Here is a 15,205-nt window from a genome sequence, read left to right as displayed (position 1 = left end):
GAAAGGAGGGGACCAGAAGAGGCGGAAGAGGAGGAGCCACAGGTGGGGGGGGGGGACAACTGAAGGCCTCTTTCTCTTCAAGGCCTGAATCTGGTGGCTCCAACCTCATGCGCCCTCTTGGCACTCCAGTACCCCTAGGGCTCCTCTAGATGGGTCTTAACAGTTATCCTGGGGGTGTGGGGATTTCCCCCTAGTTTGCAAAAGCAGATGCAAGCCAATATAGAGTCTTTAAACCTACCCAGAGCCCTGTTCTACTCAGCACCAACCCTTTGCCAGACTCAGGCCTAGAAAGGTGCTTCTTCAACCCATCCCTGCCCTGGCATCACCCAGCAGACTCACCTGGGACATCTGGGGCCGTAGGTTCACCTCCCTCAGGTTGATGGCTTGGGGAAGCAGGTTGTTAAGCAGTTGACACAAGAGGACACCATCCCGCAGTGCCTGTGCCAACTCACACACCTGGGCCCCCTCCCATGTCACACGGTGGCTGGGAGGCAGCACCCGACACTGGATCAGCCAGTGGGTGCACTGTCGCCAGAGCTCCATGGTGGCTGCCTGCCTCCCCCTCGGGGAGGCCCCGTGCACCCTCGCGCCTCCACCACCACTGCCGCTGCCTGCCCCAGTGGGGACAACTACAACACCACTTCCTCTTCTGTGACTGTAACTGTCGTCCTGGGGGTGGGGGTGGGGAGGAGCTGTGGGGCGGAGGGGAGCACCTGCAGTTCCGCCCCCAAGCCTTCCACACACTGGCGTGACCTTGCCTTTCTCCACCCACACTGAGCGGACCTGGACACCTGCAGGACAAAGCAGCCACTACCTCATCCTGCCTATTGGCACATAAACTGTCACCTCCTCTGGCTCCTCCTGGTGCCCTGTGTAAGGCTCTGGTCTGTCGCAGTCTGTCCCTGCTGTAGCCCCCAAAGGGCACCCTTGAGCACTGAGTTAAGTCTCAGCCATTCCTCCTCTACTCATAGCCCTTTATGGCTCCAACTTCCTTCTTCCACGGAGTCAAAACCCAAGTGTTCCCTGGGTGGCCCCGCTCACCCTACCCCCACCCTTCCCAGCCTCCCTGTCCTCTCTGCCTGTGCTCAAGCCACACTGACCTCTACCCTGCCCCAGACCCTTTGCCCTTGTACCCACCACCCCACGGACTACATTGCTTCCTACATGTCACTTTTTGACTACTGAGTGCTCATCCACAGGGGGGCCGCCACTACCCCAAGTCTCAAGAGAGAAGGGATGAAAAGCTAGGGAATGGGGAGGAGAACTGTGAAATGCTGTCTCCTGGGCAGGGCATGAGGGCTATGCTCAAGAACTCAAGCCAGGAACAAGAGCCAACATTTCCCACAGGCAACAGTAATGGACAAAGTGGGTTAAAAAGGAGCAAATAAGTGGGGAGAATGTGAAGGGAGCCCAGGACTCATTGGGAGGTGCCTGGGGGGAAATAACGGGGAGTTGAGGGTGGGTACGCCCAAGATAGAGTGCTAACATGTGGGAAACTGTTAAAGAATATTAATATAAATATATAGTAGAAAAGATATTCTGCTTTTACAGTAATTTTTTCTTTTTCATTTTTATTACATTTGCTCAATAAACATATGTGTGTATATATATGCACACACACACATACACATATGTCACATCTGTGTATGTGTGGAAATACATGTGGGGCATAGTGTATGTGTTGAGGTCAGCGAACATGAGGGAGATAGTCTATTCTCTTCTTCCACCTTGTCAGTCCCAGGGAATGAAGTCAGATCTTAAGGCTTGGCAGCAATCACCTTTGCCTACTGAGCCCTCTTACCACCCATCTTTTTTTCTTTTTTTGAACTTGTGCTGTGAATAGCATGTGTTTGTGCATGTGTGAAGTCAAAGGACAACTTCAGTGCATGTCCTCTCCTCCATGCCACTTAAGACAGGGACTCTCTCTTTCTCTCTCTCTCTCTGTCTCTCTCTCTCTGTCTCTCTCTGTCTCTGTCTCTCTCTGTCTCTGTCTCTCTCTGTCTCTCTCTCTCTCTCTCTCTCTCTCTCTCTCTCCTGGCTAGCTGATCCCTGGGCTTCCAGAACTGTCTCCTCCACACATCTCATCCTAGGAGCACTAAGAATAAAGAGCCCAGACCACCTCCTTCTGCTCTAACTGACAGACTGAGCAGTCTATTTATTGAGCCTCCAAATGTCATTTTTCCCAGATATCTTCCAAAATTTTAAATCACACCCTTCCCTGTTCTTTCTCTTTCTTTAAACTCTGATACCCAATGAATCTGACAATTATACCTACCCAGCTATGAGTTCCTCTCTGAGCCAAAGCCACCATCACCCTTCCCTGACATTATTAATTCATTTGTTTAACAAATAATTATTGCCTTCCTACTTACTAATAATTTAGCTCCTATTATTAGGAGCTAAAATTCCCTTGGCAGGGAAACCTCTCAACGAATTAGCTCATCAGGTTCCAAGTAACTCCCCTTCCACTCCGACTTTTCACCCTTATGGCCACTAGGCGGTGCTAGACCGCTTCCATGGACCACCCTGAGTCTGATTTACAAAGCGGGGAGGTGGGGAAGAGGTGGGCACAGCCTGGAAACCCTCCCTTTTGCAACCCTATAAGCGAGGACATTTTCCATCCCCTATTTTTGGTATCTGTGACTTCCTACGCATCCTCTCCCTCTTCTGTAAAATGGGTACCAATTTACTTTCTTTGCTCACGGTCAGGGTCGGAGATTACAGGGGGAGGCCAGACTGTGAAAAAAAACGAGGCAAGCTGGAAAGCATCAACTAGAGCTCTAAATTCCAATTTCACCCCTACCACTCCCTAGCTGAGGTACATTTGCACGAATGACTTAGCTCCCCCACCCCCGTGCCTCAGTTTCTCCACTGGAAAAATGGGGGGGGGTGAATAGTACATATCTCATTCCTAGAGTGAGTGAAAATTAACCTGTAGTGTCAGGGCTAGTAAACTGAATTGTCTTACCATCCAATTAGGTGTTCAATAAGTGTTGCCGCTATTATATGGAGTACTTCAAAGAATCTCATATAGCCTAGACTGGCCTTGAACTCCGCAATGTAGCTAGCTAAGGCTGACAGAACTCTTGATCCTCCTGCCTCCACCTCTCTAGTACTGTAGTGTGCACCCTACACCTCGTTTACACCCAGCGGTTCATGCGTGCTAGGCCAGCTAGCGCTCTACCCACTAAACATCCACCACAACCTGATTTACTAGTGAGCTTTGAATAAACGTGGCCTTTTAACAAGTGTATATCGCCTCTCTTGTGGCAGATTAACAACCCCCAACTTCCTCTACCTTATCTCCATCAGGATGGAGCCCCACCCCACCCCCAACCTGAGAAACCATCGGAACCCTCAGTCTTCATCCTGGTCCTAAACTCTTGCCCAGTTTCATCTTTGATGGAGGCTGTCGCCTTTCCCCACAAGTCTCTCAACTCCAAACCCCAGCTGGGTGGGAATGGGCCTGCAGGAAGCAACAGGTTTGATGCTGCAGGCTAGGACTGCTGTGAACTGATCTGGATCCCTGCGGGTTTGGAGAGACACCTTCAACTGGGCAGGTCCTAGGGAGACAAGGCATGTGGGAAAAATTATTCTAAAGCTTGGAGCTGGAACTCAGTGGGTTGAGCGCTCTCCAGAGTGAACGAAGCCGGGAGGTTCCGCCCCCAGCACCGCGCATTGTGGTGCACACCTGTCATTCCAGCACTCGGGGAGATGGAGGCAGGAGGACCAGGAGTCCAATATTATCGGACAGGTAGCTGAATGCTATAACGGGGGAGGGAGGCAGAGAAAGAAGAAAAGGGAGGAAGAATCCCAAACCATGGTATTAAGTGGGGCATGGCCGTGAGGAGACGGGGCGCCTGTCTAAAGACCGGGCTACTTGGAGTTGCCAAGGACGAAGAGGATATAGGGAACAAGATGTACACACCCACCCACACTCAGGTACTTAGACGCAGCAACGGGCGGACAGGTTCCAAGGGGCGGGGTGAGCACCTGGGAGGTTCCTTTGGAGGCGGAGCATGAAAGAGAGGGTGGTGGGCGGGGCTGAAGGGGCGGGGCCAGGGGCTAGGGCTGGGCGCCATCCAGGTGGAATGCTGGCAAGGCTGGGCTTGGCTGGGGCATGGACACTGCTCCTCAGCCGCTGAACCTCCAGATTGAGTCCCGTCGGATTCCCTCAGAGTCCAGCCCAGGTAAGTAAGGGGGTGGTCTTTGGTAGATCTAGGGGTCCCTACTGATCGGGGTGGAGCCGTCAGCTCTCAAGAGAACCCGAGGATCCATCCAAGAGAGTCTGCGGGGACCGGAAGAAGTCCCCAAGTGAGTGGCTCCGCTTCATGCGTGTCCGGGAACCCGGGTGTGCCTTGGGTGGCCCTCGCGCAGCTCCCAGCGTGTTTCCTGCTCTCTGCGGAAATACTCTCAGCTTCCACTTTCGTGTGCGCCATCGCAAGTCCGGATCTGCCCCTCCCTGGCTGGCTGGCTCCAAATCCTTTCTTTCTAAAGTCGCCTGTGGTCACTGGTTTAAAATGCGGTGTTCCCCTTACTGTGAGGTGTTCCCTCCTGGACTGCTTTTCTTTCCCTCTAGTCCCTCCTTGCTTACATTAGCACCTTGGTCCTGTGAAACATCAAAGAGCATACCCCTCTAACCCCCTCACCCTCACCTCACTCACCATACCACCCAGGCATTCCAAACTCTGCCTTGTTGCCTCAGTCCAAACCTAGGTCTCAGCTGCTAGGTCTTTGCCTCCTGGAAAGGGCCTTTCATATTTAAAGAACACCACCAGCTCCTGGGGCTGATGAGATGGTTCCATTGATAAAGGCGCTTGTTCATGCAGCCTGCTAGCCTGAGTTCTAACCTGAAACCCATGTAAAGACAGAGAAGAGAACCATGTCCACTGACTTGTCCCCTAATCTCCACCCGCGAACCTTAGCCCTCCCACACACAATAAAATTTAAATTAAAAAAGAACGCTGCCCCTCTAGCCTTCCTTACCGCTACAAAATCTTCTGTTTCACTACCTGCACCCGGGACCCTTAGAAATGATCTTTGTTCATCTATTGATTGTCTGTTGGTTGTTGATTGTAGCTGAGGATGGGGTAATTAGGGGTCCAGGGTCTGGGACAGACTGGTACTCAGTAGGTCTTAAATCACCTAGCTCAGGAAAGAAGGTGAGACCCCAGAACCCCAACTCCACCTGTTGGCGAGTGCACCCCTAATGTGTGTGCCGCTGTACACAGACACAGAAGATCCACAGACATCACTAAAGTTTGCCTGGCCCCTTCCCCGGTTTCCCTCCTGTCCACATAAATTAAGCTCCAAAAGACCCAAGGACAGCTTCGTTGACCTGGAGTGGACCTGTGTCCTCCTTGAGCTCCGCAAACTTGGACCAGAGCTTGGTCCTGCCTCGCCCCCATTCTTGCCAAGATGACTGGAGAAACAGGAGTTTATGAGTCGTGAAGTTCACGACCATAGTCGCAGGCCCCACCCGGGTGACAAACAGGAAATGTACACGTTCCGGAGCACACCTGGCAGGTGTGCAAGTGCCTGAGGCATCTCCCTCCAGGGCAGCAGGGCCCCAGGTCTCAGCTGACTACGCAGCTGGGGATGCCCCGCCCCCTTTCCAGGAAGAGGTGACTCAGAAGGCAGGAATCCTGCTGTGTACCTCTCTGCAGCCCCAGCCAGGGCCATTTCTAGACTCTAAGACCCTGGAGACTGGTAGACAGACACATAGATACATAGATCAATTGTTGGACGGACGGACAGACAAGATAGCCAACGCTCTCTCACACCCAAGGTGATTTGTCTGACAGGTATTTGAGACACAAGCTGGGACCTGTGGAATAATGTCTGAGATCTAAAATCTAACTATAATATACTAACAAAATAGGTGAGTTCCCAAATACAAGCAGAAACTCTAAATGTAAAATCGCCATTTGCAGACCATTCTCCAAGTTTGACCTTTAAATCATCAATCTTGAAGACTGTGCAAGAGGGTGGGGCTGCAAGTCAGTGGTAGAGCTCTCATCATAAATAAATCACAAATAAATGCAATGTAGGGGTTCAAGCCTACCATCCCAACCCTGGGGAGATGGAGACAGGAGGATCAGGAGCTCAAAATCATCCTGGACTATATAGTGAGTTTGAGCCAGCCTGGGCTACATGAGGTCATCAAAACAAACATTGTATTCTGCTGAAGAGTAATGTATTCGTGACATGTTGCACCTTGGCAAGAAGCCCTCAAATGTGCAGTTGCCAGTGTGATATGACTCTAATTTTATTATTTAATTTTATTTTTACTACTTGGAAATTTTTTTTCAGATTGTGTCTCACTCTGTAACCCAGGCTAATTTTGACTCATGACCCTCCAGAGTACTGAGTTTACAGACATATACAGCTGTACCCAATTTAAATGATGGTAACTGAAGTAAGTTACTTATGGCCAATCCTATGTATATATTTCCATTATTTCTATACTGTTACTATACAGTGTTTTCCTTTATATGTGTGTGTGGATGTCAGCCCACAGTGGGCAATGCCACCCATGGGCAGGTAGACCTGGGCTATATAAGAAGCTAACAGAAAGCCAATGAGCAAGCCAGTAGCCAGTGTTCCTACATGGTTTCTGCTTCAGTTACTACACATATAAATGTGGTGCATGTGTCTATGTGTCTGTTTGAATGTATGCTATGTGGGCAGGGGATGTAAATGTGTATATGTCTCTGTGTGTCAGAATGTATGTCATGGGGGGTATGAATGTGTGTATGTGTGTGTGTCTATTTGTGTGTCTAACTAAATTACTCCACATAGGGATGGAGCTGTGGATGTCAGAAAAAGTCATAGAATCCCCTAGGGCTGAGGTTACAGGTTGTTGTGGGTTGCAGTATGGTTGCTGGGATTTGAACTCAGATCCTCTGCGAAAGCAGTCTACACTCCTGACTGCTGGGCCCTCTGCCTCAGTTCCTGCCTTGACTTCCCTTGGGAATGGAGTGTGACATGGAAGTGTAGCCCAAGTAAATCCTTTCCTCCTTCAAGTTGCTTGTGATCAGTGTTTTCTCACAGCAACAGAATAGCCAACTAGGGCAAATGTATATTGTTTTGTTTTATGTAATATATACTTCCTTATAAATGAATGTGTCATTGTATTTATTTGTATACAAAAATTTCTCATCTGATCTGGAAGCTGTAGTTCAGTAATAGAACTCATGCAGGACCTTGGCTCAACCCCCAGTGTGAAATGAGGCTTATACTATTAATACTGAGATATTTAAGGCTGGGAGGTAGCTCAGTGTCTGTACCTGCAAGGCACCTAGGAGGCCCCAGGTTCAAACCCCAGCAACACACATACATTAGCTGTGCATATTGGCACACACTTTTAATCACAACACTCTGAAGGCAGAAGCAGGAAGATCTCTGTGATTTCCAGGCCAGTCTGGAATGCATAGCCAGTTTCAGGCCAGCCAAGGCTGCACAGTGTGACCCTATTCCAGTGTGTGTGTGTGTGTGTGTGTGTGTGTGTGTGTGTGTGTGTGTTGTGTGTAATATGTACATGCATGCAAATATGGCTGCAAACTGCTCGCTTAATTTACCACATGTGCTCATATTATTTATATCTACATATGTATGTGTGTATATATGTATGTATGTCATCTATAGTGGCATTTGAGCTGTGATACAATGTGGACTCTTCATAAGAGCCCAGTGTAGAATCAACCTAGATGTCCATCCACACATGGATGGGAAAGATATCTGATCCAACACTCAAGAAATGGAGGCAGGACTTTAAGGCCAACTGGGCTATAAGATCTCCAAAAAGAAAAAATTAGAGAGGAATAAAAGGGTAATCTGTTGTATATGTATAGTAGAGCATCATGCAGTTACTAAAAATGTTTTCTGTTTTCTGTCACAGGTAAAATACATGTAACCAAGTACTTACATATACACACAGGCACATACATGACATGAAACAGAATCAGCACAATGGGAGTGTGCAGACAGGAGAGGGTAATGAGCTGGAGACACGTTTCCATGAGAAAGAGGGCTTGCACAAGTGTTCCCTGTCCCCAAATACTGGCCATGGCCACACATTGCAGTAAGCCTAGCAGGCAGGGAGTCTAGCCAAAGTGACAGTCTTCTAATTGACTGTGGGGCCCCAACTCAAGGAATACCAGAGAGAGCAAAAGATACCCAACCAATATCATCCTCTGGTCTCAACACATGCCTAAGGGTGCAAACGCCTACACACAAACACACACACACACACACACACACACACACACACACGTGCACACGTGCACACTGCATGTACATAAATGTTTAAATAATAGAAGAGGTGATGGGGTGAGCATGAGTAGAATATGTTTTGAACAGGTATGAAGCTCTATCATGACAAAACCCACCGTTGTATGTGCTGAATATGGACTTGTGCTAGTGTCAAGTCATTCCTGCTGCTTCTCTGTTGATGGGATAGACGTGGACCAAAAGCAGCCGAGGAGCAGCCAGTGCTTTACTGAAGCTTCCGGGTCACAGCCCATCACTGGCATCACTGGAGGAAGTCAGGGCAGGAACACAAGCAGGAATTTGTGTGTATGTGTGTGTGGGGGGGGAGAATGGAGGGACACTGCTTGCTGCTTGCTGACTCACACACAGTCCCATGTTAGCTAGCTTCCTCATACAGCCCAGCACCACCTTCCCAGGGGATAGATTGTGTGACTCTTAGGGGGCTGAACCTTTCTACACAATTAACAATGAAGCAAGCACACATGTAAATCTGACCATGACAAGCCCTCACCTGAGACTCCTTTCCAAGGTGACTAGAGCAAAACTAGAATGAATGAATGGCACTGCCACTTTCAAAAGTAAAATAAGGATGAAAAGATAAGACCCAGCCCCTCAGGGTGCAGGACTCATTGCTCCCATTTTGCAGATGTAAAAGACTGAGGGCAGGGTGAATGCGCAGAGCTCAGCCCCGATTCCCTTCACCAAGAACTCCATGCAGGTGCCACAGGATAAAGATGACCTTGCCTGCCAGCCCTGGTACCATGGTCCGCTATCTCGACAGGTATGGACCCTACAGGCTGGTGGGAAGACTTTCCCACACTGATGTGGGAAATCCTGGATCTCTAATGAGTCTCTTGGGGGCAGCTGTGCTGGAGGATGGGAGACACTCTTGAAGCTTGGCTAAGTAGGAACTGTCATGAATTGAAATCATCCCTGGGATACTGCTAAGGATGGTAATGGAGACTGGGCAGTGCTCTGCATCCTCCCTCTCTTCCCCGTCAGTCTCCCACCCTGGCTGAATTCTCCCCAGGAACTTCCCTTTGAAGCTGAGCCACCTTGCCTCTCCAGTGTCACATACTCAAGCCCTGAAACAATGAAACACAATAAAATCATGGCAAATAGAAAGCTGTGATTGTCCAGCAATCAGACATGCTGGGTCCTGGCCTTACAACTCACAGTCTATGGAGAGTATAGACAATGTATTTGAATTCTCTGAGACTCAGTTTACCAATCTATAGAGTGGGGAATAAAACAAAAATCCTCTCAAGTTAGGTGTGGTGGAACACACCTGTAAATCCAGCACTCAGGAGGGAGAGGCAGGCAGATAGATGTCTGTGGTCTAGATCAGCCTGGGCTATATGGAGGGACCCTGTCAAAGTAAGAAATGCAATACTTCTTAAAGCCAGGTAACATGATAAACAACTGCAACCCCAGCACTCCAGAAGCTCTACAGTTCAAGGCCGCGCTGGACTTTTTAAAACATGGGTCCTGGGGACCCGAACTCAGGTCCTCAGGCTTGTGTGGCAAGCAGTTTACCTACAGCAAGTTTATCTCAGGAAAAAAAAAAAAATCAGTAATTATGGAGTCCTGACCCAGCAATAGAACACTGGCCTGGAATCCCCCAGTTTGGGGCTGTATGCATGGTCAGGGTGGAGCCCCTTCTTCATGGTGACTTTTGTCGGCTATGGGAGGGGAAGGTTCTAGAAACACGCCACCTATTCTGCATCCTCAGGAAGCTGAAGCGCTTCTACAACAAGATGGCGACTTCCTTGTTCGTGCCTCAGAGTCCGAAAGCGGCTACCCTGTGATCTCCTGCCGTTGGCGAGACAAGACCCTACATTTTGAGGTGTTCCGAGTGGCACTGCGGCCCAGGCCTGGTCGCCCACAGGCCCTCTTTCAGCTAGAAGATGAAAGGTTTGCCAGCATGTCTGCCCTGGTCCACAGTTACATGACCCGCAGACAACCACTGTCTCAGGCCACGGGAGCTGTGGCCTCCAAGCCTGTGAATCGTCAGAGGCCGCTGACACGAAGCTTCAGTGAGGCTGTGCTCACAGACAGCCTGGCTGCCACCAGGCCTCTCAGGTACTCAGTACTGAGGCTTCTTCTGACAGACAGGGTCCCACGTAGCCCAGGCTGGGCTCAAACTCACTGTGTAGTGGAGGGTGCCCCTGAACTGCCCACCCTCCTGCCCTCTACCTCTGACAGTCTAGTCGCAGAGCCATCTCTGAAGTGGCTGGCAGGTTGATGGAACCGGTTGGTGGCATTTTCTCCACACAGGCTGGACCCACAACCCTTTGCACCTCTGCCTCCTAGGCCTAGGAAGTGGAGTTCCAGCCAGCCTGCTGATTTGGACCATTCAGGAAGGGTCGAAGAAGATGGTGCTGGAGAAGGTGAGGGGCCCCAGGGCCATGGTAGCTCAGAGATTGGTTCTGCTGGTCTCTCCAGAGTGAGCTCAGCCCCCTGGATCTACCTCTTGAGACCCGGGTTTCTTGCTCTGATCAATTGAGAGCCCCTTGATACTGACACAGGGTCATAAGTGTGTGTATGTGTATCAGGCCTGGGTCACAAGTGTGTGTTCATGTGTGTGTGTGTATGTGTGCATCTGGCCTAGGTTGTGAGTGTTCATGTATTTTTTTTCATCAAGTCTGGGTCATAAGTGTGTGTTTTTGTGTGTGTGTGTGTGTTTGCATGCATGCATCAGGCCTGGTTGATGAGCGTGTATTCATGTGTTTGTGCATCAGCCTGAGTCATAAGTGAGTATTCACATGTGTGTGTCAGCCCAGCTACTTGAGAGGCCAAGACAGGAGGATCTTCAACTCAAGGCAATATACACTATCCACTGAGATAGTGGGGAGAGACTTGCTGTAGGTAAACTGCTTGCCACACAAGCCTGAGGACCTGAGTTCGGGTCCCCAGGACCCATGTTTTAAAAAGTCAAGCATGGTGATGGTGTTTATATCTAGTGAGGAGGTGGAGACAAGAAGATCCCTGGGGCTCACTGGGCCACCAGCCTGACATAGTCAGGAGTCTCAGGCCAGTGGCACAAACCCTAATCAAATAAAATTAAGTCGATGGAACCTGAGGGACAACACCTAAGGTCACCCGCTGACATCCACATATATGTGATTGCATAACCACATACTCCCGAACAGACACACATTCAAATGAAAAATGTGGTATCCAGAATTCAGAACATTCCCAGAGTGTTAAAAGTTTGTTCTCAAGATGGCAGAGGTTGTGGGGTTGGGAAGGATCCTCAGTCACTGGGCTGAGCCAGTAGCTGAAGCAGGGAGCCAGAGACTTTGAGACTCACTTCCACCCCACTCTGAAGAGCTGTTGAGCTATCTAAGCACACCCATATCCCTCCTTGTGTCAGGAGCGCCCCCTACTTTTGGATCTGCCCTGCACCGGACAGGCAGTGAACCCACATTACGGAAGGGCCTGCCTCACCTGGGGACTATGGCGGACAGTCTCAGAGCATCTGAAGGGCGGCTTCATGAGAAGGCTCTCTCCAAGCCTCTCCAGACACCCTCCTTGGCCTCTGGACACCCCTCAACATACTGCAAACTCCTTCCCCGGGCGACCTGTGCTCAGAGAACGACTCCCAGACCAAGCTGTCCAGAGCCAGAGGCCTGGTGGGAAGCTGAGGAGGAAGAGGAGGGGGACAGATGCTTTGTAAGACCACACAATGAGGTCTCATTTTGCATCCCTGGCCACCCCTCCCGCCTGCTGGGTTCACAAAATCGGCCCTTGGACCCTACAGTTCTGAGTTCTCTCCGAAGCTTGTTTATGGCACACCATCCTGGGAGCATTGCTCTACACCTGCTGTTGGTGGATTGCCAGGTAGGTCACCTGCTAGGGTCCTCCACCAGCAAGGGGCCAAGCTAGCTAACCTGTGGCTTTTCCTGGGGAGTTGTGCACAAATGTCTGTCCACCATAGCTAGGGCACTGGCCGCAGAAGGAAATGATTCCACCTGAGTCCAGCTTAATGAAGTGGAGAGTTTATGGGGTTACTTCCTGGAGTAGAGGTGAGAGGTCACTCACAGGAGCACCAGTGCATTACATAAAAAGCCCAATGCCAGCATGGGCAACTACTCACAGACGCCGCACCCCTAGCGCCCCCTGCAGGCAGTTCCAGAAATTGTTACTGCTTATGAATCTTGTGAACCTTGTGAGCTTCAGAGACTGCGTAAAACTTCCAGGATTCCTCTACTTCCCTGCCCTTGTCAGTTCCCTTCTCGACCTAGGAGCATCCCTATTCTGTCCTCCATTAGGAGGGAATGGCTTCACCAGGGGAACAGAAGCAGGCTCCAAAGGATCATCCCCACGCTTTGTCTGTTTTTCCTTCTTTGTGTTCTCTTGTCAAGGCTGTAGGCCTGCTGGGGGTGAACAAGAGTCAGAGGAGTGCCATGGGTGTTGCCTCTGGTCTAGAACTACTCACACTTCCTCATGGTCATCGCCTGAGGTTGGAGGTACTGGAGAGGTGAGGTGTGGGGGTTGGGACGTCCTAACCCAGTTTCTTCTACTGCTCGGCGGGAGAGGGGAACCCACTTCCTGCCCCCACTCCCACCACAAATTCTACTGTCTCCAGATCCTTGCATTCCACCTCTGCAGGATTGAGACCCTGGCGCTGGCTGGTGCCCTGGCGGTGCTGGCTTGCTCCGGGCCCCTGGAGGAGCGCACAAGTACTCTGAAAGGCCTGGTGGAGCTGGCGATGGCGCTGAAGCCAGGGGCGACAGGGGACCTGCTGGGTCTGGCTGGGATCATGGGCGCCCTGCTTATGCCCCAGGTGTGTTGGGAACGGGGATGGGGAGGACGCCTGGGTGTAGGTGACAGGAAAGGGGACTAGCTGGGGCTCCTGTCTGTGTCCAGGTATCGAGGTTAGAGAGCACTTGGCGTCATCTACGAAGGAACCACACGGAGGCTGCGCTGGCCTTTGAACAAGAGCTAAAGCCTCTGATGCGGGCTCTGGATGAAAGTACAGGTGAGAGGGGGCCTGGGCTGTGCCTTGCCTGCCTCAGGATCCTTCCCAGCCCCAGGCTCCCCTCCCTGTCCTAAATTTCACCTCTCCCCATTTTAGGCTTCCTTCTTTCGGTTGCCTCTTATGCCATGTGCTCTTTGCCTCCCCAGCCTCCTTTCCAGGTCCAGGATTCTCCCCTGTTCTAAGCCTGCTCCACCCAAGGCTTCTCGGCTGCCTTGTGGTTAGGCTCCTCTGCTTTAACTAAATCCTTCCCCAATCAAAAGCACCTTCCTTACCTTAGGCCCTGGCCTGGTCCCTCCTCCCCTGCCTTTGGCCACGCCCTTGTCACCATCTAGGTTCTACTCTGTGTCCATCCCATAGTCCCCAGCAGATTCTACCTTTCCCACAGGAACCTGCAACCCAGGAGAGGTGGCCCTGCCACATGTGGCACCGGTAGTGCGTCTGATGGAGGGAGAGGAGACCTCTGGGCCACTGGACGAGTCCTGTGACCGTGTGCTACGCACCCTTCTTGGGGCACGACAGGTGGCCCATGATGCACCTCGGTTCCGCAGGGCGGCAGCCCAGCGCCTGAAAGGTGAGCAAGGGCACCTTGGAGGCCACCTAGTCTAAGCTTTCCAACTGGGACGCCACACCCCCAGAAGAGGGTCCAAGCCCAATCATGAACCGCAAATATTCCTCTCCACTATAAAAGGGACCACTGAACCCAGCAGAGATACACCCATGGTGTGCCACCCCCAACCTCTGGCCTGGGTAGATCTAGGCCCATTGGGGTTCCCTCCAACATGACCACTTCCCCAGAGTCACACATGACTCCCACCTGAGTCCAGCCCAACCTTCAAGACCCTTACTCTAGGTAATTTCTAAGACCCTAGGTGTCCCCACCCTCCAAAGCGACAGGTTCAGCCCAGGTTTGCCCAGCTGGATGGCCATATCCTTCAATCCCACCTCCAGGCAGGGCACCCTAAATGGTGCATCTGAACTGGCCACCTTCATGCCTGGAGTTGTTCTGCATTCTGCCCTCACCCCTGAAGAGACCAAGGGGCCCCCTTCCTCTGCTAACCCCTGCCCAGGCACTCCCCACTGGCTCCTATGGATCAAAGTTCCTAGCATTAAGACAGGTATGGGGAGAGGCCTGAGCCACACCCCCCAGCGCACCTGACTCTGCCTACAGGATTCAGGCCCAACCCAGAACTATGGGAGGCACTGACCACCAGCTTCCTGTGCCGCCTACTCTGGGGGAGCATTGGGGCCCAGGCCACCAGAGCCCACCGCCTGGAGAAGTTCCATCGTGTCCTCAGCATCCTGTCCCAACAATTAGAGCCTCAGGACTGAGAGTCCAGCCCCCACTTTAGACTTGAGAGACCCCAAGGATGCTGCCTCCAGCTATTCAAGATGGACTTGGTGAAGTGGTCCACACCTGTTAATTCCAGCACTTGGGAAATGGAGATGGGAGGATCAGGAGTTCAAGGCCAGACTCAGCTACCTAAGTTTGAGGTTGTTTTGGGCTCTTATGAAAAGTTATGGGGAAAAAATTTTAAAAAATATGCCCCCTCTTGGGGTCGAAGTTTACAAGAACCTCTCTCTTAAAATGGACCCCAACAGATTGGGGTGTAGTATCTGCCTCCTTTTATCAAAATACCTACCCACTAGGTACCTAGAAACTCACCCTCACACTCCCAAATACTCCTCCATACAAACTTTGTGGGATACCCGGAAAGCAACCACATGGTGAAAGTAACTTTTCTAAATAAAAACACCTTACAGATCTGGTATCAAAGTTCAAATCTGATCACCTCTTAAATGCTGTGTGACTCCCAGCAAACCACCTGGCCTCACAGCATCTATAAATGAGATCTGGTGCTCTCTTCTGGTGTGCAGGCATACACGGAAGCAGGATGCTGTATTCATAATAAATAAATAAATCTTTAAAAAAAAAAAAGATGGCTTTTATAT

General features: G+C 50.9%; 2 protein-coding genes across 2 annotated transcripts in view; one reads left to right on the top strand and one right to left on the bottom strand.

Annotated features, from left to right (window-relative positions):
- Positions 1 to 642, bottom strand: part of Vav1 (vav guanine nucleotide exchange factor 1) — a 44,779-nt gene extending 44,137 nt beyond the window's left edge. Inside the window, exon 1 of the mRNA XM_051177671.1 lies at positions 340 to 642. Coding sequence (XP_051033628.1) covers positions 340 to 543 — 204 coding nt within the window. The 5' untranslated portion in view covers positions 544 to 642. The remainder of the gene's footprint in view (positions 1 to 339) is intronic.
- Positions 643 to 4,088: 3,446 nt separating this feature from the next.
- Sh2d3a (SH2 domain containing 3A) lies at positions 4,089 to 15,191 on the top strand. The gene is made up of 10 exons (XM_051177670.1): positions 4,089 to 4,190; positions 8,918 to 9,052; positions 10,004 to 10,353; positions 10,585 to 10,661; positions 11,648 to 12,114; positions 12,639 to 12,754; positions 12,886 to 13,060; positions 13,144 to 13,255; positions 13,641 to 13,826; positions 14,424 to 15,191. The coding sequence occupies exons 2-10, from the start codon at positions 8,984 to 8,986 to the stop codon at positions 14,582 to 14,584; spliced, it is 1,713 nt and encodes a 570-aa protein (XP_051033627.1). The 5' UTR covers positions 4,089 to 4,190; positions 8,918 to 8,983; the 3' UTR covers positions 14,585 to 15,191.
- The last annotated feature ends 14 nt before the right edge of the window (positions 15,192 to 15,205 follow it).

Source organism: Phodopus roborovskii, unplaced genomic scaffold (genome assembly GCF_943737965.1).
Source record: "Phodopus roborovskii unplaced genomic scaffold, PHOROB, whole genome shotgun sequence".
Taxonomy (NCBI): domain Eukaryota; kingdom Metazoa; phylum Chordata; class Mammalia; order Rodentia; family Cricetidae; genus Phodopus; species Phodopus roborovskii.
This window is presented reverse-complemented; position numbering and strand designations above follow the sequence as displayed.

What these genes read in the sequence shown, in the direction of transcription:
- Sh2d3a (XM_051177670.1), top strand. Translation starts at nt 8,984, where the DNA reads ATGCAGGTGCCACAGGATAAAGATGACCTTGCCTGCCAGCCCTGGTAC. An exon ending in AGGTTGGAGGTACTGGAGAG is followed by an intron (nt 12,755 to 12,885) that starts GTGAGGTGTGGG and finishes CCACCTCTGCAG; the next exon opens with GATTGAGACCCTGGCGCTGG. An exon ending in GGCAGCCCAGCGCCTGAAAG is followed by an intron (nt 13,827 to 14,423) that starts GTGAGCAAGGGC and finishes CTCTGCCTACAG; the next exon opens with GATTCAGGCCCAACCCAGAA.